General features: G+C 45.7%; 1 protein-coding gene across 9 annotated transcripts; it reads right to left on the bottom strand.

The window, feature by feature from the left end:
* Positions 1-231: 231 nt before the first annotated feature.
* TRAF3IP2 (TRAF3 interacting protein 2) lies at positions 232-27,383 on the bottom strand. 9 transcript variants are annotated; one of them, XM_074537946.1, is made up of 11 exons: positions 26,416-27,380; positions 23,237-23,413; positions 19,167-19,251; positions 18,176-18,925; positions 14,945-15,134; positions 12,550-12,725; positions 11,045-11,133; positions 9,264-9,332; positions 6,860-6,976; positions 5,686-5,760; positions 237-848 (listed from the first exon to the last, which is right to left on the bottom strand). In XM_074537946.1, the coding sequence occupies exons 3-11, from the start codon at positions 19,180-19,182 to the stop codon at positions 702-704; spliced, it is 1,629 nt and encodes a 542-aa protein (XP_074394047.1). In that variant the 5' UTR covers positions 19,183-19,251; positions 23,237-23,413; positions 26,416-27,380; the 3' UTR covers positions 237-701. The 9 variants fall into 9 exon arrangements, 6 of the variants coding, with proteins under 6 accessions (XP_026648011.1, XP_014121156.2, XP_026648006.1 ...); XM_074537944.1 differs by lacking the exon at positions 23,237-23,413 and having other exon boundaries at positions 26,416-26,911; positions 27,024-27,380; XR_003379870.2 differs by lacking the exon at positions 23,237-23,413 and adding an exon at positions 5,856-5,941 and having other exon boundaries at positions 792-848; positions 9,269-9,332; positions 26,416-27,383.
* Positions 27,384-27,688: the final 305 nt, after the last annotated feature.

The following is a 27,688-nucleotide window of genomic DNA, read 5'->3' as shown; positions in this document are numbered from 1 at the left end:
TGTTCCATGGCACTGGCAGCACACATGGGCATGCATTCAGCTCTCCTTGTGGGAACTATTGCTGCAGCAGGCTGGAGGTGTGAGGGACCAAGCTGTAAGGACAGGGAACTCTAGAGATTCCAGATCTCAAAGTCCTCTAATTGAAGATGACAAGAGCCTGTCTTTATGCAAGACAGGCTGAGGAAAATCTGCCTTACCCAACCCATTTCTCCATTGTCCCCAGCAATAATAGAAGTGGACATGGTATATAAGATTGCCTTACAAAAAGCAAATATATTTAATAGTGTATATACAAATTGATGGTTCAATATTGCTATACAGAGCAGGAATATCTTTAAAGAAACCCTGAGCAAAAAGGAGGATGTAATTTTTATTTTACACTTATTGCAACATTATTTCTGGTATTTGTTTGCTATAATGACTAATAAAAGGAATATGTTAAAACCAGATGTTAAAATAAAACATTCTTTCCATTTGTAGCTTATTAAAAAATCTAGAGAAGAGAGTTCTGCCCCATCAGCTTTGGAAATATATGTTTAACATGGTAGAGAACAAGCTGAGCCTGAGTAACCCAAGACAACCAATTCCTTTAGCAGAAAGAGTGTCTTCTGTCATCAAAAAGAGCCATCTGCAAGAGTGTTGGCTCCCTGCCAGGAACAAGCCTTTAACAACCACTCGTGGTGTGCTTGAAGTTAAAATGTTCATAGCGGCACAACCTGGAGTGTTGGTAAAGGTCCTATTGGAGGGGCAACGTATTCCTCCTCCCGCAGCAGCCGCAACAGGATGTTCTTCTTATTCTTTGGCCAGCTATAAATGTGAGTGTTCTGCAGCCAGGTAGGCACGTGCTCCTGAAAGAAAACACAAGGAAAATAAAAGCTAAATCCCATAAATCCTTCTGAATCTCTACCAGAATCTTTCAGATTCTGTCACACCCTGCCAGGGAAGATTTAATTCTGTCTGTTCTAGGCACTTCCTGTAACAACAAGAAATGTTAATTTGGCTTCAGAATTGTATTTGGGTTCCTAAATAAATGAACTTTGTGTGATCCCACAGCTTGCCTGTCTCTCTTCTGCCATCACATTGGCTAATTTCATCATGTTTCAAAGGAAGTCTGATGTCAATGACAAGCATCGAAAAGCTTGTGAAAATAAACAGAGGAGAGGAGAGGAGAGGAGAGGAGAGGAGAGGAGAGGAGAGGAGAGGAGAGGAGAGGAGAGGAGAGGAGAGGAGAGGAGAGGAGAGGAGAGGAGAGGAGAGGAGAGGAGAGGAGAGGAGAGGAGAGGAGAGGAGAGGAGAGGGAGAGGGAGAGGGAGAGGGAGAGGGAGAGGGAGAGGAGAGATTTCAGTGCTCCTAGCAAGGAAAGGCTGCCACCTTAGTAGCTGCTAAAGAATCCATACAGCATGTTCAGTATTGGGATGAGGACCAGTAGAGAAAGCCTGGGACCCCACAGGAACACTTCACATGCTGGCAGCCCTCTCCCCCTCCCCTTGCACCTTTCTTCACCAAGCACAGTGTGCTCTGACCAACTGAGCAGAAGGCTGAGGCTGATGCTGAGCTTGAGGAGAGACTAATGCATGTCCAGATTAGCAGAGTCAAACTTCCACCATTCCCTGCACCCTGGAAAAGGTGCAGTTCTTCACAGGGCTTGGCTAATGTCCATTAACATAATGAAGCTGGGTGCAACCATGGCACTGGAGAGGGACAGCCAGCTAACGGAGATGAGCCTGCTCAGACCACATGTTCCCATGTTCCCACAGCCTTGGGAAGTTTCCATATGAACAGTCTAGATGTTAGGGGTGAAGGGCTATTATAATACCACTAATTAACAGAGGGACAGATCCTTGACCAAAACCAGTTCATGGTCACCATGAGACAGAGATTTATTCTGGAATTGGAAACACCAGAACCTAGCCAAAATGAGACAGCAGGTAAGCAACATGAGGAGCCAGGACATCCAGCACTTGGTCCCTGGACCTCTTATTTAGCAGTGTTTTCCCAAGACTACCCCTGTTAGGAGCAGCACAGTTCCTGTCAAGCTAGTGGAGCTAGCTCCATGAGGACAGAGCAAAAAGCTGCTGGCATGCACATCTCTGGCACCTCGCCAGGGGATGCCCTGGCATGGGCTGCACACATCCTGCTGCCAGCACACAGCCGAGCTGCAGTCCAAACCTTTCATTGCCATGATCCTGCTTCTCAAATTGGCTGTCTTTTCCTTGGCATGTACAGCTGTAGGAAAAGGCTGCATCACTTTCCTTGCTCAGGGAGCAGTTTGTGGTACTTGATGCAGCCACTCTGTTAGAGCTACAGGATTTATGTATAAGAAGAAGGAGGTGAGCCACACAGGCACCTACAGATCCATTAGTGTGAACTCACCTAGGCTGCTGAACAAGCAGCTTTGTGACTGGCAGAGGTATCTATCAAACCTGACCTTCCTCTTTCTCCAGTGGCTGAGAAAGGATAGGCTTTGGTCACTGGTCTCCTAAAGTGAAGGTTGTTCTTCCAGATGGACATCTCACTGCACAGGGGTAAGATCCCACAGCATTCCCTTTGGTAGGAGCAAAAATAAGGCTTCTTGCCTCCACCTGCTAGTCTTTTTATTTTGGCATAGGAACGGATTTTAATCTTTGTGAATTTAAATCCTTTGACAAAGCTCTTTGGAATTGGCCAAGAGACTCATATGTGACTGGGAGAAAGAAAGATAACTATGTTTACATGCACATACATACCATTGTTACATGGAATTTGTTTCTTTACTAAATCTTGTTAAGAGCTATAGAAGGAAACGCAATTAAATATGGCAGGGGTTTTACCAAATGAGCCCTTTCTCTACCTTTGATAAGAAACTACATTTTTTTGACAAAGGAAATACAGGAGATATAGTCAGTCTAGACTGCAGAAATGCATTTGATAGATGTCCATGTGGGTAACTCAGTTAAGAAGGAAATTAGTGTGAGAAATGAGTAGTAGGTAAGAAATCAGCATGTGGGGATATCATGAGAGAGGTGCTATTCATCCAGAGACAAATTCTGTGCCTTGCTTCCAAAACTGCTCATGCAGTTTTGTTTAATCCCCTCCATAACAAAATCAGTGCAAAAAGCACCTGGACATGAATCAGCTCTGGCAAAAGTTTTAACTTGAGGGAGGTGTGTAGGGGTAAAGGGTAGCTCTAGCTGCTGTTTTTATCCAGAGTGAGAAAGGGGCTTTTCCTTGCCACACAACAGCATCTGTCACTGCAGGTGGGAGTAATGGGAAAATTGTTACTGTCCTTTACATGTTTAAAATCTGGCTGTGTATCTGTGAGCTGAGAGGAAATTCTCTCTATGCCATAGGGAGAGTATTTGATAACTCCACAGTTCAGACTAGTAGGAAGAGGGCAGAGTGCATTGATGCAGGGGACAGGACTGTTCAGGGCTGTGACAGCAGAGCATGGTTTGACATCTCCTGCCCTCCCTGGCACCAGCCCTGTTCATCACCCCTTGGCTGCTTCCAGAGGAAGCCTCTAGCATGGGGCCATCTTGGCTTAATGCTTTGGTCATCAGGTGATGACCAAAGCATTAAGCTTCCTCCAGAGGAGAAGGACACATTTCTATGGTTTGTTGTGATGCAAACCTTGAACCAGCAAGACCCATGTTTCCTTCAGCAGTAGGACTGGAAGCTGGAAATGCCAGTTCCACCTTAAACGCGTGTTGTGCATTCCTCGCCTCATTATTCAGTTTCCTAATGAACGCTCCTTGGATCACACAGATCTTTTCCTGTTGGAGGTCGACTAATTTTCACATACCAGCAGTGCTTTATGATGTGCTGTGTATGAGATTAACTCATCTAATAGCCCCATCCCCAGATGAAACCTCCAAATCCTAATTTTCTGCTTTTTTCCACTGCCAGCTATGCTAACACTTGAACGTATAAAGGACAGTACAAAAAAGACAAAATTGAAGTCATTTGCCTGCCAACATCATCCAATTGTCCATGTACTTGGCAGTTTTTTAGGTACCTCACTTCCTCTGACTGCCTCCAGACTTCATTACTGCAACTTGTTCAGGCTCTGGTGCTCTCCTTCCACCCATGATGTCCTCAGTTACATTACCATTAAGCAGCTAGATGAAGGTAGGTGATGTACCAAAGGATTATGCTGAGAAAGAGACTAAAGCTTAACAGCAGTAGAAAATGCTGATCTGCATAATTTAATGAGAATGGCACCTCTTGAAAAACTGAAGGGTTATGTGGACTACAGAGGAGGGACAGGAAGGATTCCAGGAGCCTGATGCCTTGATAGAGGCAGCTGGATAAACCAACCCTGGAAATTCCTTACAGACCACTGTCTGAGAGAACTGCTGCTATACACTAAAGAGTCTTCTAAGAAATAAAGTTGAGCCCAAATTAACATAACTTACTGTTCTGTCTCAGAGCCCCAAAACAGCTACAGTGCCTCCTGGAACACTTTTCTCTGCAGCCTTAAGGTGCCAAGTGGCTCTAGACTGTGTGGTCTGTTCACATGGTGGGCACTCAAGTAGCCCCAAGGTCAGGAGCCCTTTTCCCCCATCAAACCCTGGCTGAAAAAATGCTGAGTGCTTCTCTGCCTTTGGCCTGCCCAGTTCCCACCATTGCTGTCTCCCAGGTACTTACTTAAGGTAAACAGCAGACTGAGATCCTTCAGGAAGGGATCTGAATGACATGAAATACCAGAGGTACTGTTCAACCCACAGGACCTCACATAATTTACAAACCCAGGGACATATTTTCAAATTTCTGACCTTAAATTGCTGCTTAAATAAAAAACTTCATTACACTAAACTCCACAAGTGTGGTGGGACTGCACAGCCTTGATAAAATTTAAACCATTGATAACATTGTTTAAATTTTGATGATAGAAAATTTGGGCACCCAAAGAAATATAATGTATTTTACTACACTTTTTAAAAATGCAGCTGTACCTAGGGGCAACATGATAGCTAACCAACAGTGCACAAAGCATTTAGTTATGCAAAGTAAACATGGATACAATGCAGGAGATTGGGAAAACTATAACTGAGGTCTTTTAATATTTTTTTCTTTGTAAAAATCCAAGAGATTTTCTGAGTGAGGTAGAAGAGATAGGAACCTGTTGCATTACTTATTTCTTATTCTCAAATGAATCTTCAAAACAAGTAAGGAGGGCAGATGAAATTGCAAGTCCTAAAAAATCTTAGTTTGCCTTTGATGGGCCCGTCACAGTTCAAGAAACAGCCTAGTACTTTAGTATTTATTATACTCTTTATTTTCTCAACACACCCTCTTCCAGACCCTCTCTTCACATCAGTCATAAATCCTGCCCATCTCACTCATCAGCATTGCATTTGGACAAATTATAAAAGGATTAATATAAAAAGCATGCTTCCTGGATAGATTGCCCCTCTCCATTTAAATTCTTTCAGTGCACAAGGCAATTGGAGTTTTAGCTGTACATTCATAATCAGAAATACATTTATATGCTGATTTATGTTGTGGATGAAATGTTTTTTATTTGCATGTACACAAACCTATGAACTTTGGAATACATAAAGCTATAAGCTTTGAATATTACTTGCAGGCTGTTAAGAACCAAGAAATTGAGTGTTTTGGTTTTAAGATTCCATCTGCTGCACTGTGATCAAAATAATATGCACTTAATCATGTGGAAAGTATATAAGCATGCATGTATGTTACCTTTTTGGCATTTGGGAAAAGCACAGGGATGAATCTGAAGTTCATACTTCCTTGCTGTATAAATTCAATCTGCATCTAGAACAGAACAAAAAGCCAGTTTTATTGTAATAACACAACAGTTTTTCTCTGCATGCATCTGAACCCTATGTATAAAAACATTCCTTGCTTACTTAAACTGTCTTCTGTTAAATGAGTTGATCTATTGCTGGTGGACTCGGTGTTGTTTGGTTTGGCCACTTAATCTAATTCTTCATTGCTACAGAAAGGATACAGGAAAGATCTGTCAACATTTCTTGAACATTCAGTTTCATGGTGTGAAATAATTGTGGGTTTAGCTGCAGGTGCAATCGCATGAAATCCATCTCGAACTGGTGCAGCCTGACTTGACTAACATCCCTGTTTGGCCTACAGATGGTGAAAGATTTCAGCCAGAGGCCAGGTCTGTGTCTGAGCCAGGGCCCAGCCTGTTCCCCACGGCCCTGGACACAGGCATCCCAGGGCTGGTATGGACAGCCAGCTACTGCTGAGAGCTCAGCTGCTGAGAAACCTGACTGCAGATTCCAGCTGGGGATCAGATGGCTTACAGGCTGAGAAAGGCAGCTAGCTGCAAACCAAGGCAGAAAGGATCAGCTTCATGGCTCTATGGGCTCTTCTGGGCTAAATGTACATCCTGTCACAGGCTGTGGAGATGGGTGTCTGGTCCTCTGGCACCTCTGTGCACTCCCCAGGAGCCCCACACTGCATCTCTGGCCTTTGCTTTGCAATTCCATCCTTCAGTCAGCTCTACTGCTGCCTAAGAAAAGATCTCAGCTCCAGGATGGCTGAAGCAACAGGGGCTGGTTTAGAGGAGGAAGGTCAGGCACTGTTAGATACGATTGTGCTCAAGGCTGTACAAGGGCTCAAGAAGGTGAAGGAGGGGAAAAACACCGAGCAATAAAGAATATGAAGAAATAAGATGAGCATGTTTAATAGGATTTTTCTTCCTTGAACCTCTTAGCAGATGTTAATGAGCATACGGAGCTGATGAGAGGAAGGATTAATGAATTCCAAAGAGGGGTGTTTAACTATGGGGATTAGGGAAAACAAAGCAAAGAACCTGCCATTTGGAGACAGATTTGTCTTTTGAGAAGAAGAGACAGTCTTTGTAAAACAGCAAAAGCATGTCCTTGCTTACCATCCTGTGGATGTATTTAGTATGTAAGCCGTGTTCATCCCTGTCCAGCTGGGATTCAGCCCCTTCCACATCCTGTTTGTATTTTGGACTGATTGCTATGATTATCATCACGGTCTTCTGTTAGGGAGAAAAGCACTTTCATGAAATTGAGGAACGCAGCGTGTTTGGTAGAGGCAGATCGGAAATCTGCCAGTTTGTGTTTTAAGTGATCTTTGTGTTCCTGGCAAATACAAGAGGATCTCATTCATTCTGGCAGGAAATACAGGAGAACTCACACACTCGTTCTCCTCGTTATTTCTCAACAGCTCAATATAGAAAATCTAAATGTCAAGAGATGTATTAGCAGCTACCAGTTGACACTTGGAATCCCTGTCATAAAAAGCTACTTTTTATCAGTGTAGAGTGTCTATGTGCATACACAGAAAACTTTTGTCTTTAAATTCAGACCCAAATGTTTTCCAACAGCTTATGTAGAAGTGCATCTCTTTAGTCATCTATGGCATTTTATACAAAAAGCTGCTAAAGACAGTGGTCTGTGGAAGCTACTTCTAGGGCTCTCAGTGGCAGAAATTATCTCTTTTCTTGCTGATCTTAGTGGCAAAGTGTGCAGAGAGGTGGCTGTGTAGAGAAGGGGGCTGTTGTGGTTGGGCTGGGCAGGTTTAGGGGTACCTGGCAGCTCTGTCACAATGGGCTGAAGGCAATGCTCCTCCACCTTGCTAGGACAGCCCAGATCCTGCCTCTGACCTGTTTAATCCCAGCCCCACACTGAGCTCAGGTTTCCAGAGAGGGGCCATCCTTTATATCTGGGAAACATCTCTCCTCCTTAATGGCAGGCCAGTTGAAATGCAGCAGATGAAAGCTTCCTACTTGTGTTTACCTGGGGCCTGCCTTTCATCCCCACCACATGAAGCCTGTGTAAGGCTTCCAAATCTTACAGTCTGCCAGGCATGTAATTAACTCTTTCCTTCTGTGCTGTATCAAGAGAATCTGCCCCACCATAGGGTCAAATATGGTAAGGAGCCATTATCCCTTTCACTGGTTCAACATACTCCTGAATTACTTTTGCTTGTGCTTGACATGTGTGTAAGCACTTACAGATGTTGAGGGTTTGCAAGAGACATGCCCAGTTGCACACTTTCCTCTGCTTGTGTCCAAGCAGTCCCTTCCTCCACACACATGTAAGGGTTTTGAAGTTAGAAACTGCCTCTACAGTCAGTGAGGGAAACCAAACTTTTCTGGGGTGGGTAGTCAGAGAAAGATCCTCAGGTGGAGGCAGGAGATTGTTCTCTGCACGTACTGGTTTCTCCTACTGACTGTGCACAAGTCCCAGAGGAGATCTGTCAGCTTGTATTTTAAGTGATAATGATGTTTTTGGCAAAAGCAAAGTCACCCTGTCTTCTGGTTTCATTACCTACATTACACACAGTGAGCCCCAGCCTAATTTGTCCTGATGCAAGCCCCAGTAGGCATGACTGCATTTCCATGGCAGAGGTCCCAGGCTGGCTCTGCATGCAGTTGTATCCTGCCTGCATGGACACCTGCAGGAAACCTGTGTAGGGCTGCCTCAGATGGCTGTGTTTCCTTGCTCAGGTGGAGGAGGGTCCAGCACTTTTGTCATCCTGTTCCTGAACCATGGAGATCTGGCCAGAGTGAGTCAGAGACCCAGTCGACACTCAACAAGGCAAGAATCCAAGGAAGGCAGCCCATGATGGCTCCTGTCCAGTGACAGAATTGCCAGTTTGCACCCAGCTGTGCTGGTATAGTCCAACCACTCGGCTTGATCCTAAAGGAGATGTGCACTCACTGCTCAGGGGACCTTCAGAGGAAGTTGCTGCTGCAGGGAACAGCACTGGCAGCAGATAAATCAATGTTTTACTGCCTAGATAGATACCGAGTGATGAGAGCAAATCTGTATATCAACCAAGAGAATACCAATTTCCAGTTTGAATGTAGGATGGTTTATCCAGAAGAAACCTTCAGCATTTTAGATATCAGTGTAAAAGCTACAGGTAAGAGGGATGAACATTAGCCATGACTATGCAGCCTGGGATGAAATACAGGTATCATTGTAACCAAGCACAGCTAAACCCCACTATTTAAAAATGGGATGGAGGAATAACTTTTCCAATAGCAGCTTCAGGCTGGATGTAACAGGCAGCAATAGAATTTTGCAAGAATGCCAGGATTAGCCCTTCATTTCTTACAGAAAGAGCTCTGGGACCATCAGATACAGATGTGAGAGAGATTCGCCTCTCTCTGCAACACCTCTGCCATTTCTGCAGGGGCAGGGACAACAACAGTAAGGTCTTGCATTTTCATTCTGTCCCTGCTGTGTATTAGAATAATTCAACCATTTTCCTCAGGTCACCTCTGCTATAAACAAGGTTAAATTGCCCTTACATACATCACCTAGGTAGCGCTCCATCCACTTAATGATGTCAATACCTCGTACCGTGTCCTCAAAGATATCAATCTGCAAGAGAATGAAAGTCTGTAGTGAGCATCCCTTCACCTTTCCTCCCCATTTTAGAGCACTGATAGAGCACCTACTCCTTTCTTTGTTTATGACAAGCATTCCCAATTTCCTTAGGAAAAAAAAATGTGAACATGTACTTCTCCCCTTTCCATGCAGCCTGAATCAAGCTGGACAGGCAGCAGGCAGAGAGGGGCTGCTGCAGGCACATCCTTGGGCTCCCACTCAGTGGCCCTTTGGCTGGCTGCCCTGCCAGTCCCCAGCTCCCAGGCATTTTTTACTGGACAGAACAAGGTGCTGCCCACCTTCTCCATCTGTATAGCTGCAAATGCCTGCTGTTTTCTGACTGCAAGGGTCTACTGAGTGGGAAGCTTTAGCTTCATATTGAACTAAATATTCAGGGTGTGTGGTGGGAAGTCAGCCAGGTCACTGATAAGCGGGTGCAGTTACCCAGACTTCAGTGACAGACTTCACAGGACTGAATATGAGCAACCCTGCTGGCTTCTCTGCACAGCCAGTAAACCCAGGAACCAGCAATCAGTGACTGTGACCAATGGAGTAATGATTAACCTTTCAAAGTTTTTGAGATAGGAGCAATGATCTGCTCTCATGTCTCAAGTCTTTCTTTTTCCCTTTCTGAATGCAGAGAGCCCACTTGTTTCCCTGCTTTGGGGCCATTTTGCTGTATTTGTTACTCTGCAACAGGCTCCAAGTGTTGCCTGTCCAGCAAAGGTGCCATTAATGAGCCTTCTAGTCTATAAAGCTATGGTGCCCAGAAGCTTCCTTAGGAATTGGTCATAGTACAGAACTGCTGGAGAGAAGCATAATTGCAGTCTCTGTAAAAAAAATCTTTGATTCATGAAAATAAATAAGCATGTGCAAAGCTCCCCACTGAGTCTCATTCAGTTTAATGATAGCCACTTGCTTAAATGCTTTCCTGAATTGGAGCCAAAGACTGAAGGTTGAGGGGTCAGGTAGCATATGCTCTTGAAATAAGAAAATATGAATCAAGATTTTGATGAACACTGAATCCTAGAGCCTCTGTGGGCCTCTAAGATGAAGCAAACTCATGAGAAATTCAGTAAAAATCAGAATGGCTTATGGGATTAGAGAGTATGACACAGACCTTTTCAGGCCAATGATTTTCAGAATCCCTTTTAAAAGTATAACAAAGCAAAATCACTTTTAAAGGGATAACAAAGCAAACGAAACCATGAGATAGGCTGTTTCATTAAGTTGTGTGAATTTTAGAATCTACTTTTAGTTCTTTTCCAGCAGAAAGTTACTCACATCTATATAGAAGAATCAATGATATAACAGCATTGGAGAAAATAAAAGGTAGGATGGGAAGAACATAAAATTGACCTTTTGTAATCCTGATATTACAGATCAAATATGAGACAATATTAATGGAATAGCTCACAAAACCTCATATTAATTGCCCATCTGGTGTCATTAAGTGAAATTTTCCAGGATCATTATAAAAGCATATTTCAAAGTACAAAATTCAGTTAAAAGAACAAAGAAAGAGGCAGATCATTTAAGTTACAGCTTGCAAAACTGAGGCTAGTTCGTCCTATCTGTATCTTCTTTAGCCTACAAAATGTGATGATAACCAGAAAAACATTTAAATGGACAGTGTATTGCTTCTCCTTTTTTTAAAAAAACCTCTTCCCTGGTTGAAAGCTATTTTTTCTGGAAGGAATACTTACAGCAGTTTGAAATCCATTTACAGACAGGAAGTTCACAAATTTCATAACCTCCACTGCCGTATCCACCGAGTAGGTTATAAAAACCTTGCCTGGGAGAGAGAGTCTGTATGAATACATAACACATTTAAATACACCATTCAGAGGGTGAGACTGTCACAGCCCTCTTTAAATACACCATACAGAGGCTGAGACTGTCACAGCCCTCCTTCTCCACCACGCTGCAGGTTCTGCCCACTTAGGTCTCTTTGGATTGTTTACAAAATGGATGTGGGATAGTTCAGTGGCTCAGTGTTGAAACCAACCCCCTGTCACAAAGCCCTGCTCTACATTTGAGCTCCTCCTGGCCTTACTGGCAAGCTGTAGAGGGTAAATCCCTCTGCTGCTCCCCCTGCCCTGTGGCCAGAGCTGCTTTCTCCCATGCTTGGGCATACCTGAGCCTGGGCTCTCACCCACAGCTGGAGTTGCCTGCACTGGCTGCAGCCAGCACAGCTTTCCCCAGAGCCACTGATATGACAGAGCTGGAGGGGCCCTTATGCATTCACACTGCCTGTCCTTGGAGCAGCATTAACACCCTGTGCAGGCAGGATGCATGGCTGGTGACAGCAACACCCTTGCCCTTGTGGGAGGGGTTTTCATGGCTTTGCATCAGGGTAAAACAGCTGGCTGATCTAATCCAGCTGTGCACGTACCACAGATGACCCTGTTTTACCCAGTAATTCCTCCATCTAGGACACACTAACTGATAAAGTAGGGTTTATCCAAGAGTGGCATCTGGTATCATCACTCACTCCCCTGCAGGCCAGAAAAGGTGTGACTCTCTGGATTTGAAAGGTGATATGCAGAATGAAGAATAAAGGAAAAATCAAAACCTCAGGAGAGCTGTGGAGGGTTCTCAGCAATGGTACATCTCACGTACTAGTCAGATTGGCATTCAGTAATAAGTTATTTTTCTGAAACCTAACTTTCCCCTAGGAGTTGAAGGTGAATGCATCTATGGTGCTGGTGGCAATAGAGGCATGTCAGTCAGAGCCTGTGCTGGCCTCAGCATGTCCCAGAGCCCTCTCCAAACTCACCATTTCAGGGAGAAACTGAGGTCAGGGTTCAACATATTTGTCTGGTTTGGGACAGGCAGAAACACTTTATCCCCCAGGCTTTGTTTGTTTTTAGTCTTTTACTGTAAGCTCCAGCCCCTCCTGCCTCAAAGGGACATCCTGTTTAGCAAGGAGTCATGAAAACAATCTGAACAGTATTAACTTTTGTAAACAAAATAACAAGCAATTAATGACCACTCTGTTTTCAGGATTCAAGGGGGTAATTCCATCCCACCAAACACAGACACTCACACCCAAGAGATGTGGTGACACTTGGTATTTTCTTTTCTTGTTGTCTTACTGTCATTTCCCCTGCCTTCTCCTCCCCCCCTTAACCACTCTGGAGCTCTCCCACCTAAAGCTGTTGGGCCATGCTGTAAAATCTTGCACAGAACAAATTTGCTAACCACTTACGCAACTCCTCCGGCAGATTGCTGGTTCTCAGAGTTCCCCTGGCTGCAGGGTTGCTGAGAGGTCTTGGGACAGCAGCTGGAGATGGAAAATTGTCAGAAGGACAACCACATGCTTCATCTGGTCCACAGGCCTTGGGGGGCAGCTGACCGTTGGGTGGCTGGTTGTATAGCTGGTTTCTACAAAGAAAAGCAATGGAGGATTTGGAAAATACTTATTTTTAGGCAAAATTCAGAATTTATTCTCCTGTTAATAACACACTAAGAACTTTATCTGCGTATTAGCTATGAAAAGTTCTTGCAGAAATGCTTGGCTCAGCACATCTGCTTAGTTATTACAGTGTCTTTGGAACGGATACCTTGGTGACAGGCCATCACAAGAAGCAGTTTATCAGAGAAACATTAATCACAGGAAGTAAGGCACATCATAGCTGAAAGCTGTTCAGTTTGCAATTAGCAGGAGCAAAGGCTGTTTCTGAGTGAGAAATAGTGGCATGTCATGGATGTTGTTATGCACGTATGGAAGCAGGGTGGCCCTTGGGTAATGTCTTCCCATTATCTAAAGAACCCTTCATGGCACCTCAGATGCTCTCATAGTCCTGTGCAGTGCAAGAGGCTCAGAGAAAGCTGGAAATTGGGAAAATGGGTCTACAAGGGCACTCCAGCTCCAGATCCAGCTCTGGAGGGCCTCCAGCCTTGGACAAACCCAATGTTTTGCCAAAGGGAAGAAAGTTAATTTCTTGAGCAGCAATGACAGACCCAAGCAAGAGTTTCTCATGTCAGGGACTGGCATTCCAGACCTGCAATAACCTTGCCTAATGTCTTCTCCATTGTAGCAAACAGACAGAGAGGGAGGATTTTAGGAAGCTTAGCAGTTTTTGTCCTACACTTTGGCTTCAGATTTTAAGTCAACGGGAAGGTGAATCTATAGAGATTTTTATGTGAGGTGTGCTTGCAGTCTGCTGGGTTGAATTTGTTGGATGAGTTTTAGGTTTCCCTGAGAGCTTTTCCCCACAGAGCCATGATGCTTAGTCAATCAAGACCACTCTCTTTTTTTCCTCAGCCTCCCTTAAATGAATGATGACAGGCTGGTCGCAGCATGTTTTCTGTTGTCACATTAAGATTTGGTTTATTCATTTCGGTGCAGATGTTTTCTGTTACAAAATACTCTATAGGCAAACATTACCAGCATAGAACTGCTGTTCCTGGAGTCAGCCTGCAAGCAGCAGCCACGCAGCCACAGGACAGACTCTGAGTATTCTGGATCCCTTTTAGCACAAGAAAGTACTAGCAAAAGCAACACATGCCTCATCAATGGCCACAAAAAACACTACCTGGTGGCTAAGTTACAGATCTTCCCAAAACTCCACCTTACTTAACAAATGTGCCAAAAATCAGGAGTTTGGTTTTAAATTTTACTACTGCAAAGGATACCCACTATCTCCCAATATTTTTACATTTTCATACAAACTCTTCAGTGCAATTCTCTCTGCTGCAGGCACTCCCTGATCCTGCTGTCACTTTTCTGTTACAGTCCTTAATTTTTCAAAGGCCAGAGCAGAATGATATTTCAACTGTCTGCCCTCTTTTGTCCTTCACATTCTCACAGTTCCCTGCCAAGACCATGTCACGTAAGTGGACATTTTCAAGCACAGATGCCTGCAAGTTTAACACCTCTACAAGTATTGTGGCACTTGAATAAAAACAGTCTGATTTCAGATATTCTCACAACTTGAAGCTTCAATTTGTTCTTCAATCCTGCATGAATAGGATTTCCCATCTGCTAATGAGATACTTATAATGATCGAAGGCCTGGTAATTAATATCTGAAAATGTATTAGTCAAAAAGCCCTGGATGAAAAGTGCCAGACATTTTGCTATGAAAAATCATAGAAAAGGCTGCAAACTGCAGTGCAGAGATATATCAGCAACTGATGGGATTTCCTCCCTTTTTCTCTGCACCACAGAAGATGTAAGAAGGAAGTCACTGGAAGCCAGTGATTGAGTTGTCCCAGGCTGGTACAGTGTAAAGCTGAACACCCAGCAAGCCACCAAACTGACCTTTGCCCGTGAGCAGGAGAGCTCTAAGGTTTCAACGGAGATATTTTTCAACCCCTCATCCATTTAACCTTCAAGCATTTATCTTCCTTAAGGCATGCATTTCAGGGTGTGCTCTGACAACCTCTCAGGTATCCGGCTTTGAAGTCCTTTAGGAAAGGGTGAGGCCCCCATTGGGTGTAAAACAGCAAATAAAGAAAACAACCCAGCATCTCACGTGTACTCCTGCAGCCTGGGCACGCTCACAGGACAAGGATTCAGAATTACTGGTTGAAAACCCACAAAAGCAGATCAGAGGAACTTGCACTTCCCACAGCCCCCACGCCCCCAGGCATACTTACGGGAATGGAGGAGGACCAGGGGAGGAGCACGTCCTCTGGGGTGGTCGCTCTCCAGTGCCTTTGGGAGCACGGAGGTTTGAGTAATTGGGGATGACTTGCTGGGCCGGGCGGATAACTCGCATGCAAGGTCCAGGAACAGGAGGAAGTGGTTGCGATGGCTCAGCAAAATGTTGGTAAGGAGCTCTGCCATCTGGGAGGGTGAGAAAATAAAGGCAGCAACTATCATTTCAGCCAACACATTTTTGCCTCAGTTTGTGTTTATTCCTTTCCAGGCATGTCTCAGGAAACTGAGCAGTTTGGAGGCATTTGCAGGTATCTCGCTCTGAAAGGAGCCAGATGAAGGAATGTTTTGGAGGAGTCTGAAGCTTGCTATTTCCCATCCACATACGGCAGGGTTCAGATCCCTGCTCGGGGCTGGGCTGTTGGGACAGCTGACAGTTAAACATTCAGAGCTGCCTTGTCCCTGTTCTTACTGTGCTTCAGTGTTTTTTGGTAGGGTCTTTTTTTTTAATTTCATTTTGGCAATGACTTGTGAAAATGAATCATCCCAAAGTTCTCATGAAAGCAGATGCAAAATCCTGGAACAAATCAGTTTGCAACACTAAGGCTAAACAGACTGTGATTATTGTAAATGAAAAGAGGAAAAATAATCGCTTAGTTTGTTGCTTCACCCTGTGTGAATTTTCTGTCAAAGTGATGTTTTAAGGACTTGCTGCTGCTCCCGTTGCCATCCGAGAGGCTGCAGGGGAAGCCCAAAGTGATAATTTTGCTCAAGTAATTCTGAAAACCTTTACTGTTGCTAGCCACACATAATACTGATTAATAACTATTGTACAGTGGAACTGTTGGCATAAACTGAAAGAGAAAGCAATGTAAGCTGTTTGTTTCCCAATTGGGGAAAAGGAATTTTTTTTTTCCTCTCAGTCTTTCTGCTTGTGGTTTTCATTAGGCAGCAGCTCTGTGCACTTCCAAGCTGCTGTGTGCAGATCAAAGTCCAGCCTGGCAGGGCTTATTAGCACTGCATGATTATGGTGTTATGAGCTGTCTCTAAAAGCTGCAGTACTCAAATGCTCTTTTCCCCCAAAACTGGTTTCTAAAATCCTTTTAGCTATTTTTGGGTCATGCCTTCCTTTCCCTAGCAGCCATGAGGACTATCTATCTTTTTTATTTTTTTTAAGGGGAGGATAAAGAAAGAAAACAAAGCTTTAATGAAATACTCCAATTCCAGAAGCCAACACTAAAGAAAAAAATCCCTCCAACCACCCCCATAATTACACAGATTACTGATGAAATTGTGAGTCAGCAACATTGTATTTGTTGAGATTGTTTCAGGAGATTTTCCCACCCCTCTCTTAACTATTTGCAACAGGACAGGGTGAAAGGGACTGGGAGAATGATACTGCAAGTCAATATGGTTTCCTCCTGGATCCCTCATGACCAGCTCTAGGCGAAGTGACAGGGATTTGGGACACAGGGTTTGGTTTGGAGGCTTTAAGGCCAATGTTTCCCCAGTTTCCTTTAGATCTGACTGCTGCTACGGTGTATTGGATGCAGCCACAGTTCAAAGCACAGCGTGGCCAGCCGTGTGTGCCCACACACCCCCACATCCCTGAAAGACAAATATCTGAAATTATGGTCCCCGGGCACACGGCATTGCTGTGAACATTTCTCTGACTTCAAGAAGCAGTTTTGTTGTTGTATCTCAAATAGCAGGTGCCCCAGCCAGCTTAGAGCCTCCGGGCACAGTTGCTATTCCCCAGGGGAGGTGCAGAGCTTTGTTGTGGGTTGCCACTGCCCAACAATTATCTGAGACACACGGAGCTGTCAGGAGGTGATTTACGCTGCAGCAGGCATGTGAGAAACGGGAATACAGTTGCCAGCTTCTTGGTCCTGACCAAATCTGCTCCAGCCATCTGAGTTTACTTTACTCTTTTTGCCCTCTGGATATGGCTGGAATGGTAGTGATTTTTCTGAAGAAAGCCTTTCAGAGTTTCTGCCTTCAAACAAAATGTCCTCATTCAGTAAATGTCCTACTTCTCACGATGCCTGCTTGTGGAGGAGGTAAACTGAGGTAAATAGTGAGGGGTGTTGTGCAACCAGCTCTTTGTCTGCTTAGAGCTGAACTGAAAGGAGAAGGTAGGAAAGGAAAACCAAAGCACATTTTCCAAATGTTAAGCTGTAGATGTTGAAAGCCCATCTGTAGCCCCTTCCCCTTTGCAGAGTTGCAAAATCAGAGCTGGAAAGCCAGTTTCTGAAACCCTTCTCTTTCATATACCTAATTATAGCACATAGCTGAAATAACAAAACTTAAGCAGATGCAATATAAATGCTGTGGAGTCAAAAAAAAAAGGTTAAAAAACAAAAAAAGGTTTATCAGAACAGGCCTACAGCTTTTTATTACAAAGCCGGCCCAAAACAGGTCAGGGTCTCATGAGCCTAATGTAATATAAATTATATTAAAACAATGATATTGCTGCTGAATGTTCAAAGCTCACTTCATAACAGATAAAAATCTCAGAGACTGAAAAGGAATACTAATTAATAGCAGGCTGCAAACTGCACTGTAGTCTCCCAGAGCCAGAACGCCCATATTGAGGGAGTCACATCAGCGTTCAGCAACACAATCACCAGCAGCTGAGAGGGCTCCATTTTAAGTAATGAGCTTTCATTTCAGCTGACAACAGAAAAAAAAATTAGGATGATGAATGTCACGCTCTTTTCACATAGAAATAAAACTCATGGGTGAGTCTGGTCATAGTGCTGGGAGAGACTATTTATGGAGATCAAGGGTAACCTCCCATCCTGATCCTGGCAGGAAATTCTCAACTTTGGGGATCCAAGGGGGAGCAGGGACATCTATGAAAACAACAGGAATTGAGTGGGTATAGGAGGCTGCCGAATGACTGGTGCAAGGAGGAAGGAAATGACTAGAATATGAAATAACAGCAGGGAGAGGCTGTGCATGCTCAGCGTGACCGACAAAGGCTGGTTTCTAAGCAAAATCATTCGCCTGCACTCGATGAGTAACCGCGACCTCTTTAACTTAAGAGGTTCAGAGGTTTTGCAGCAGAGAGTCCAGCCACATAACCCAAAAATCTGAAACTGTAAAATGGACTGCAATTAGATGTTTAAAGAGCTCAACAATTGCATGCTGTGCTGGAAACACGCCCTTAGTGACCGATGGCTGAGACACAGGCAGAGAACCTGCTGTGGGCGAGAGGTGCTACTCACACGGGCCTGGCGGGGGCTGCTGTGCCGGGCAGCCGTGCCTGGGGCAGCCGAGGGCCTGCGAGGGCGTGTTGGGATGGGGCAAGTGGTGGCACACAGGGCACTGCTGGTGCTCAGGGCCCAAAAACTCCCTGGAGATCAGTGGTCCTGGGAGGTCCTGGGGGTTCAGCACAGACACCAGCGGTAACGGGGGCTCCAGGTGCCTGATGCCCATGACGTCTTGGGACTGGGAGTTGTACCCGGTATCTACAGTCCCCAGCTCTGCCAGGAGTCTGTTTCCTGAGGGTTGCTGTGGCTGTGAACTCCCTTGGCTGCTCTCCTCCAGTGAGTCCTCAGGAACATCAGACAAGATCTGCTCTGGTTTACTGGACTTGTGCCTGGTGTCAGCTGAAAGCTGCGATCTTGGCTGCATGCCTGGCTTGTCCATAGCTATAGAATGTGTCTTCGAGGGAAATACTCCTGATATTGATTCACCAGGGGAACAGGAGTGTCCACCTCCATCAGGATCAGTATATTTTGACCACAAGCTGCTGTCTGGCTCCACGGACAGTGCTGAATGATGATGTGCTGGTGCTCTGCAAAGGCTAGAGAGATTGCCCTGAGGTGCTCGAGCAACACGTGAGCTCTGGGCCTCCTCATCCTCCATATCCTCTCCAGAAGGCTGCAAAGCCTTTTCCAAGACATGTTCAGGTAACTGGGACAATGGCAGGGATTCATCCACTTCGACTGGTATGCTTCGACCCACAAAAGTGCCTGAAAAATTGAGAGAAGTATCACTGGAGATGGACAGCCACAGAGTCAAATCCTGTCATCCATCATCCTTCACTGACTGTGAGCTGGAATACTGAAGAGCAATATGTATTCTTTATAATCTTTAATGCTTTTTAAAAAGATGGCAGAAAACAGCAAGAAAGGTCTGGCTGACTTTTGGCAAAACAAGTAAGTAGAGGGTTAGCTGGAGTGAAGCTAGTAGGGAGTTATAATTTGCACTAACCTGACACAGAGGCCATTTCCAAAGTTTTTTGTTGAACCGGAAGTGAGTCAGCTGCCTTACTGCAAGGCCAGGATTTCTCAGCAAACTGGAAAACAAGAAAAAGGAGTCTTGTGAACACGGTACTGTTTCACATGGGCAATAATCCTAAAATAACTCTATCTCAGATGCTGGAAAAGAAATAGCAGTTTAAGTTTTGGAAATTGTGTTGCGCAAATCAAATGTTTTTATGTGATTTCTGAAACCTACTGTTCCCGCTGACACTGGAGGGGAACAAAAGCAGATGAACTGTCTCTCAGAAGTAATTCTGGTACCTGACAGTAGATCAGACTTAGGTCTGGAGGTTTGGTTTAGGCATAATTCAGACAACACAACTACTTGCATTTATTTCACTCCTGACCTTCTAATAACAGCTGATGCATCAGATCTAAACTTTATGACACACTTAGCTGAGTAATTTCAACTTGAAATCTTGTTTCCAAGTGCTGCTTAATTTATTGTACTGTTTCTTCCAGTCTACCATCACATGACTCTCATTATTTTGAATTGTTGAAAATTAAAAGATAATTTAAAGAGATTAATTATTGGTTGGATTTTTTTCCTCTTTCCTTCAGAACTGACTTGGGCCCAAAACAAAATGATCACTTCCTTTTGGGATTGCTATCCCAGTAAATCTGATCTGGCCAAGTGACTCCTGATGATGAACACCTCAGCTTCACCCAGTTAGGATGACAGCAGCAGTGATGGGTGAATGCTGAGCAGGAAGTGCAGCCACCTTTGTCCTCTTACAGGGTGCAGCTCAGCTTCCTCCCAGCAAATTCTCTTCTTTACCATGGAGTATAGAAAAACACCCTTGGTGCTCATCATTTCCCCAGCCATTCACCTTATATCAGATTGAAGAAGTTAAAATCCCAAGTAGGAGAGTTATCAGAGGAGAGGAGACTAAGCACTCAAGCAATGGGAATGACAACATTTGAAAGAATCTGGCCTTGAAAGCCTGGTATAAAAAGTCAAAATCACAATGTATATGAAGAACTTCTAGAGATCCAAGGGTTTCTCCCAATTTCAGTCACAATGTTTTGAACAAAAAAGTCAAATGAACAACAAATTTAAATGACCACTCTATAAAAAAAGAGTTGAACAGGATCACAGAGAGGTACCAAGCAGTTTCCCAGCCTTTACCCTGGCTTCCACAGTGATTCTGTAAAAGCAAATGTTGTGCCCCATGTTTACAGGGCAAGGTTGAGGCTTTTCATTTTTGCTGATCAGATCAAATGATACGTACTTCCCCCTGAAAGTACCTCTGGCACAGAAAATTCTGGGTGTAACATTTGCTGGGAAGTAGGATATAAACTGTGCTTTGCTGCTGGGCTGCAATGTAAACATTCCTCCTCTATGTAACTTAAACCCCATCTGTGCAGAAGATTTGCCATATATTCATACATACCCTATGTTATATTAAGCACATCCACAGGGAGAGTTATCCTGGGATAATTACAGTGGGATAATTACACTGGTGAATTTTCCCATGTAGGCAAGTCCTCAGAGCAGCGATTAGCTGCACCAGCACAGCACACACGCTGCTGCTGCTGCTGCTCTGACAGCTGCAGCCCCTGCACGAGCGAGCTGGGTCTGGTGCCAAAGCAGCGCCAGGCTGGAAAGGCTGACAGTCAGCTCACCGCCATCTCGTCTCTCCCTGAGGTTTGCACCCTTTTTCCTCTTCAACAGGTCACAAAAATCAGCCAAGCCTGCTGAGTCCTGGTTTTCCAACAGGCATAACTGACGTGACGGAAAGAGAAAACCTGGAGCTCTCACACCGGTGTCAGGAACTTGATGCTGTGCAGGGGTGGCCAAGTGTCCTTTGCCCGGGACCTTTGGTCACAGTCAGTTTAAATGATGACTGCCCTGGGATGGTGACTCACCAGGGCAGCACAGCACAGTCAGATTTACACCAGCCAGGCTGCAAAGCTGCTGAGTGGTCCCCTGACAGAGAAGCACCTGTGAAGGAGAGGTGTCAAATGCCCTGCAAAGCATCTGTCTTCTGCTTACCTCAACAGTTTTGTAAACCTGACCCTTGGATTAGCTGGCCTTGAAGAGCCTGCTCAGACATGCTTCAACTTGAGGATATCTCAGTAGGTTTGGTAGTAAAGTGAATGACTGCACTCCAGCAGCACAAATCACACTGCAATCCCTTATTCCCCCTCTGAGCATCTCCAGTTAACTGGTTCCTTGTGCAAAATTCACCCTGGTGTTCACAAAGCACAACTCAGCTGAGCACTGGGGTACAGCTCCACCTCGCAGGCCACATGCATTGGCTGATCATGCCTCTATTCAATATAATCCCTAGCAAACACACAAACTTGACTTTTCAGAAACAAATTTGCAATGCCTCATACACCAAGATGCTGTTTTGATGGTCTCTGAAGTACCTGGGTGAAAATACTAGAAAACACTTTGAATTCGAATCCTCTATATTCAATAGCCTTCAGTTTAGCACCATGCCAAGAACAGATTTCTGTGGAGAAACTGAGATCTCAATCCAGAGCTCAATGAAGTAAATGGAAATCTTTCTATTGACTTCTGTAGGTTTTGGATTGGGTGTCAGATGAGAATTAAAAGTCACTAAATTCATTTGGAGGCTACAACCTCCAAAGTTCTTGGTGTTTTTTGTTTTTTTTTTAGTTCCATTGCTAACATCAGACTATCTATGAAATGAACTGCATGAATCTAATGAAAGGAACAACATGGGCAAGGAAACTTCAGGTTTGCTTTCTTAAAGTTTGTTATTTAATGTATTTAGTCTGCCTTTTGGAGAAGGGATATTAGGATTCTAATAAACTGTATCAAAATCATCAGCCACTAAACTCTTCAAAGGCCTTGCTTCAGAATATTTCAAAAATGTTTTTCCTATTAGTTTAAACTCTGAATGGATAAACGCCTCTTTATCTCCCAAATCAACTTAATATTTAAAAGGCAGCCTTATTTCCTTCCTGTGTAACATGACCTCAAAAAATTACTCCAAATACCTGAGTGAAATAATTTGGTCAGGCAGAAGACACAACTATTTGATAGCTTATGTTTTTACCTGCAAAAAATTCTAGGTTTTTTTAGATAGGCTATTGCTTACACCCCACTGCAGGGTGTAAGCAAAAGCTGAGCTTGGGCACCCACGCACAACCCCTGCTCTCACAGGATCAAGGTAGGAGGCACCAAGGGGATGAGGGCTTTGGCATTAAAAAAGTAGGAAAAGTGACTTCATCCTCCTCCTCCTCCTCCCTCAGCAGCCCTGGCTGGAGAGAGAAGCTGTTACAACAGCAGAGCTCTGTCTGTAGCAATGGCCCCTGGGATAAATTAACCCCAGGACATGCTGAACATCTTTTAAGCAATGCCGGCAGTGGCATGTGGATGGGAATTCCCAAGAGAAATCCCCACACTGCTGGAAATATAACAGATTATTTAAAAAACATCCTCCTCCAAAAGCAGTACTTCAGGGTGCTGTTTTTGCTCAGCTGAAGATTCTTGGCTTTTGGAAAAAGACCCAAAAGAGCCCATTATCCCTGTATTTTATGATGCCTTGTGCTGCTGAGTTTCATTTTGCTTCCTTTGACTTTTCTAGTTAGCTTATCCTGCCAATACAGTTAGGCATAGGGCAGAAAAATTACCTGCTTGGTCTCCTGTGTTGAAGAACTAGAGGAAAGGAATGCTTCAGCATACTGAAATACCCTCAGAAACCTGTAGCCTGATCCCTTCTCTGGCACAGAGGCTGCTGCAGAGCAGAGATTGTGCCCAACCTCATTTGGAAAGACACTGCAGCTCCAAGACAGTTCATGATATTGCCAGAAAACGTCAAGAATTTAATATCCCCCCTGCACCTCTGACTATTCAGGAGATTACTGATAACCAGCTGGAGCCACTGCATGTATTTCTGCTTGTAATAAAGTAAGGAGGCCCTTCCTAGAGGGACAGAGCCTGGACTGCTCCCAAAAAATGTCAAGGGAACTCCTTAAACCACTCTTTTTCCTTCCTCTCCTTATACACCCAGTTCTGCAATGTGCATTAATTCAGCAAATAACCTTTGTGGGTGGGTGCTCAGTGATTAAAGCTCCTGAGAAGAACCCCCTTCCAGCTTCCTTGGGAGGATTCCCACACCCTGAGAGCTTCTTCCTCTGCTTCTGCCACGGAGACAGGGGACGCCACCCAGAAATCCTGCTTACATCCAGCTGCTGCTGGCCATGGCCATTCCTGGAAACCTGCAGGGAGAGCATCAATGAAGGGGAGCAAATTCTTCTGCAGGTCAGTAGAGACAGGCCTGAGCACCCAAGTTTGAAGCAATGGCCAAAGTCCCCTAAAAATCCTCCCACAGAGGCAAGGGGACAAGGGGAAGGCTGTTGGGCTTAGCTCATCTGTGTTTTCCTGCAGCTGATTGCAAAATCCATCAGGTATTTATTTCATCTGTTTTCCAGCAGGAAGACTTGTCAGGATGCGCTGTCCCAAAACACACATACTAACCATCTATCTGCTTTTGATTAGAAACCTTCTGTCATGAACAGAGAGAGAGACTGCAACACGAGCATGGCTGTGCTCTCTGCTGCTTCTGGAGAGGAGGAGAATATTTTTGCTCTTTTGATCAAAGTTTTATTTGTCTACCTTGTTAAAACAGAAAACATTAGGATGAGAAAGAAACCTCACCTTCCTTGGTGCACAAGACACAAGGACAAGGTTTTTTATTTGCCAGCCACGGCATTTCTGGAATGGCATGGGTAGAGATTAAGACAAAGCTGAGATCACAAGGGGTGGGGACAGACAGGTATTTCTTGATTTCCAAACAATTCCTGTGTACTTTGGCTGAATCCCTTGAGCTCCCTGGTGTTACTGATATCCATCTGCAGGATGGGAGTAAGTGGATGCAGAATCTGCAAGCTGTTGTGAAGATGCACATGCTGAGATCCCAAGGAATGCTGTTGCCATGGGGTGAGATGAATGTAAGTGTGCAAGAACACTTGCTCTAAGTGCTGCTCTCTCTACAGAAACACTAAACACAACTTTCCTCAAAAAATCCCAGAGGGAAATCCTTACAGGAGGAGCAAGTGCAAATGTGGGAACTGGTTTGGGTCTACAAATTAAATAAGCACTGCCAAGGAAATGCAAGCTTCGGAGTTTTGCACTTCACTGTGACAATTTCAGCTGCTGTCATCACGGATGCTGACCCTCTCCCTTGGGTACCCTCCACAGCAAAGACCAAGGCAACATGTCACATTCCTAGCCCAGACTTTTAGCTCTCTAGGGCAGGTAATGCTTATTTTTATGACTTCTGGAAAAATTAGAAAAAGAATAAGGAAACAATGTTCCTCTGGCTATATGGTTGCTCTCACGTATTTTCTGAAGCCATGGCAGGAAAATCTACACGTGCCAGGAGAACATACTTCAAATCATGTCTGCATGGCAAACATCACATTCTCTTTTGCAGCACTAACACTGCTTCACTGGACAATCCATGGTGCAAAGGCTAGAGCAGAGCTGATATTTTTTTGCCTTTTTAGTGTAGACATCAATATATATGTTGAAGGAATGCTGGGAAGTAAGCAGTAAGAAACTAGTGTCACCCTCTAGCAAGATCCAAACAGGCACCTCAAATATAGGCAGTTTTCTAAACTTTGTGAAATATGAAAACATCTACAATTATCTTCAGTATCCTTAAAAATGTGATTGTTTTCCAGAGGCTACTTCCTACCCATTTCTGGTGCTGATAAAACTCTCACAGGCACTTAAGAACCCCAAGTCTGGGATGTTCCATAGCGCTGGAACATCCAAAACTCCTGTCAGAAAACTGGGGCTGACTCAGTGGGGTGGGATGAGAGGATTACTCTGAGAAGCCTCAATTTCTTCAGTACAGCTTCATGCCTTACACTGAAGGCTCTGGTTCCCGAGGAGCCCCTGGTATTTCACAGGGCTGATGTCTCTCCCACCCCCAGGCTGCTCTGCAGCGCGGTACGTGGGCGGCGGGAGGCTGAGGGAAGCCTGCGGGACCTGACGTGTCTCCCTCAGCTGGCGTGAGAACAGCCTCGCTCGCTCGCAGTCGTGAAACGTGCAGAAATGTGTGTATCCTTCAGACATGCACCCTCTGCCAAACTTCAAAAGCCACTGCTGGGGGTGGGGGGCACTGGCAGACACTGCACGTGCCTTGCTTCCTGCCTTAGGAAAACAGAAAGAAAACTCAACTCCATTGGAAAATAAAAAAAATGAAAAATATAGCGTGCTTCCATACACTACCAGCCCTCAGCAAGAGGAAGGTCAGCTTCAGAGGCTGATGGCATTGCAGGCAGCAGCCACCTGCCCACCCTGGCCCAGCCACCCATGCCCCTCGCATCCCTGTCTCTGGAATCACCCACCATGGGTGTCACAGCAACATCTGGTCATGGTGGGGCACTGGTGTGGCCAGTCCAGGCCTTGATCCACCCAGGGCTTGCAGGAAATGGGAATTTCTGGTTTCAGGGTCGCTGGTGGTGGTTGAGGACCAGTAGGCCCAGATGTGCCAATCTCAGCGCCCAGCCAGTGCTAACCCTACAAAACCTGAAACAGGGTGAAATGGGAGCAGATTTTATAAGGGAGCAGGTTTTATATGGCTGATTTTATCCTAACAAAAATACTACCACCTTGCTTCCACGTGTTTCTGTGCCAAGGCTATAGAGAGGACGAGGGAAAAACGATGTGTGATTCTGCTTCCTTCACACCTTGCAGCCACCTCTCCCTCACCAGGTCTGTAGACCTGTTCCATGCAGTCCCCAGGACGGGGAAGGGAAGGGAAAAGGAGAAGGAAAGGGAAAAGGAGAAGGAAAGGTAAAGGGAGAAGGAAAGGGCCATCGGCCAACACACCACCTTGAGCCTGCAGAGCCGGGCAGGGCGGGATCGGGATCAGGCCCGGCCGCCAGTCATTGCCAGGCAACTACGTAAATAGGCAGGACATTTCGACACCAGGCGTGTCCGTCCCCAGCGTTTACCCCAAACCCCTCCTGATTTAAAAAAAATAATAAAAGAACAAGAACCAGCAAACAAAACAAACTGCAGCGAAATGGCTGAAACATGTTGCAACCATCTGCGAGAGTCGGGCTCTCATGACCCGAGAGAGGGGGGAGAAAGCGAGCGAGACAGCGCTTTGAGGGGGGGGGAAAGAAGCCCCAGCGAGAGCCCGGCGCGGGTCAGCAGCTGAGGGCAGACAGGGGCCGAGAGAGGCGGCACCTCCGGCACTTCTTACCTTGCGGGCGAGGGAGCTTCGCGCTGGGCTGCCCCGGGAGAGCGAGAGGACTGCGCGCCTCCCGCGCTCCCCGCCGCGCCCGGGGCTCCTTCCTCAGCCGGGCGGGCGGCTTTCCCTCCTTTTACGACACCCTCCCTGCTGGCCTGCCTGCCTCTCCCAGGTGAGCGGCAGAACTGGCTCTGCAGCAGGAAGTGGAAGAGCACGCAGGGCTCGGCGCGGCGGGAGAGCCTCTGTGGGGGAGTGACACTTGGAGGGAGGCTCAGGGCTCCCCGACCATGCTCCGTGCGGCTCGCCGCCTCTCCTGGGAAGCCGGGCGGCCTCTGCCTGAGCGCCGCGGAGAAATAACTGGGGGGAACCCCGGTGTGGTTCCTAAACGGTGTGCCTCGTCGGGAAAGTCATCCCTTGCTTTCGGCCCTCGGCCTCCTACTGTCGGTGCCAAATGTTAAATCAGCTGTGATTCAGACTACTGAAGACAATCACATGATGCGTGTAAGACCTATATAAAGAACAACAGAAAAAGGATTTTTCGACTGGTTCTTTCTTTTAGGTTAGATTTCTAGACACTTCCAAGTTTCTACACTCTCAAGGAGCAGAAACGGTTTTCCTACCAGCTGAAACTTCCTCATTCTCACAGCTCCTGAGAGCCGAGCAGCTCCGGAGACGCTCGGGGAGCTGCCCCAGGAGAGCCGCCCCAGATCTGGCCGCTTTATCCCAGCCCTCAGCACTGTCCTGACCCTCCAGTCAGCGCATCCCCCTGCCGATCTCCAGCCGCATTTTCTCAGTTTAACCCTAGAAGGAGGTTCACTTAGCTAGCTGCAGCCTGGGCACGGCTCCTCATCCTCCAGGTGACCGTGGGCGGACACCACTCGCTGCCTCAATGCCTGGCTGCTCTGCCTGGGCACACAGGGACATCTAAACCATCCCCGAGCTCCAAGCTCTGCCAGTGCCACCGCTGCTCCTTCCTGTGCCCTCCCCGTGACACTGGCGGAGGAGGAAGGAGCCGCATGCCCAGCATTCCTCTCCCCAGGAAGGGCTGTTCTCTGCATGCCCACCACTCTGCCAGCCCCTCTTTCTGCTCCAAAGGCAAAGCTGTGACCCAGGCAATTAACTCCTCTCATCGGGGACTGACTGCCCACATTTTTGGAGGGAAACCTCAAGCAGCTGGGAGCAGCCTGTGCCCCCAGCTGAGCACCAAGTGTGATTGTATTGATGGCAGTGCAGTGATGCCCTGCAGCCTGGGCTTACCTTCCCTCTTGAGAAAGCCCACATCAGC

The sequence above is a fragment of the Zonotrichia albicollis genome, chromosome 3 (genome assembly GCF_047830755.1).
Source record: "Zonotrichia albicollis isolate bZonAlb1 chromosome 3, bZonAlb1.hap1, whole genome shotgun sequence".
Taxonomy (NCBI): Eukaryota; Metazoa; Chordata; class Aves; order Passeriformes; family Passerellidae; genus Zonotrichia; species Zonotrichia albicollis.
The sequence above is the reverse complement of the archived record's forward strand: the minus strand, read 5'-3'. Positions and strand labels throughout refer to the sequence as shown.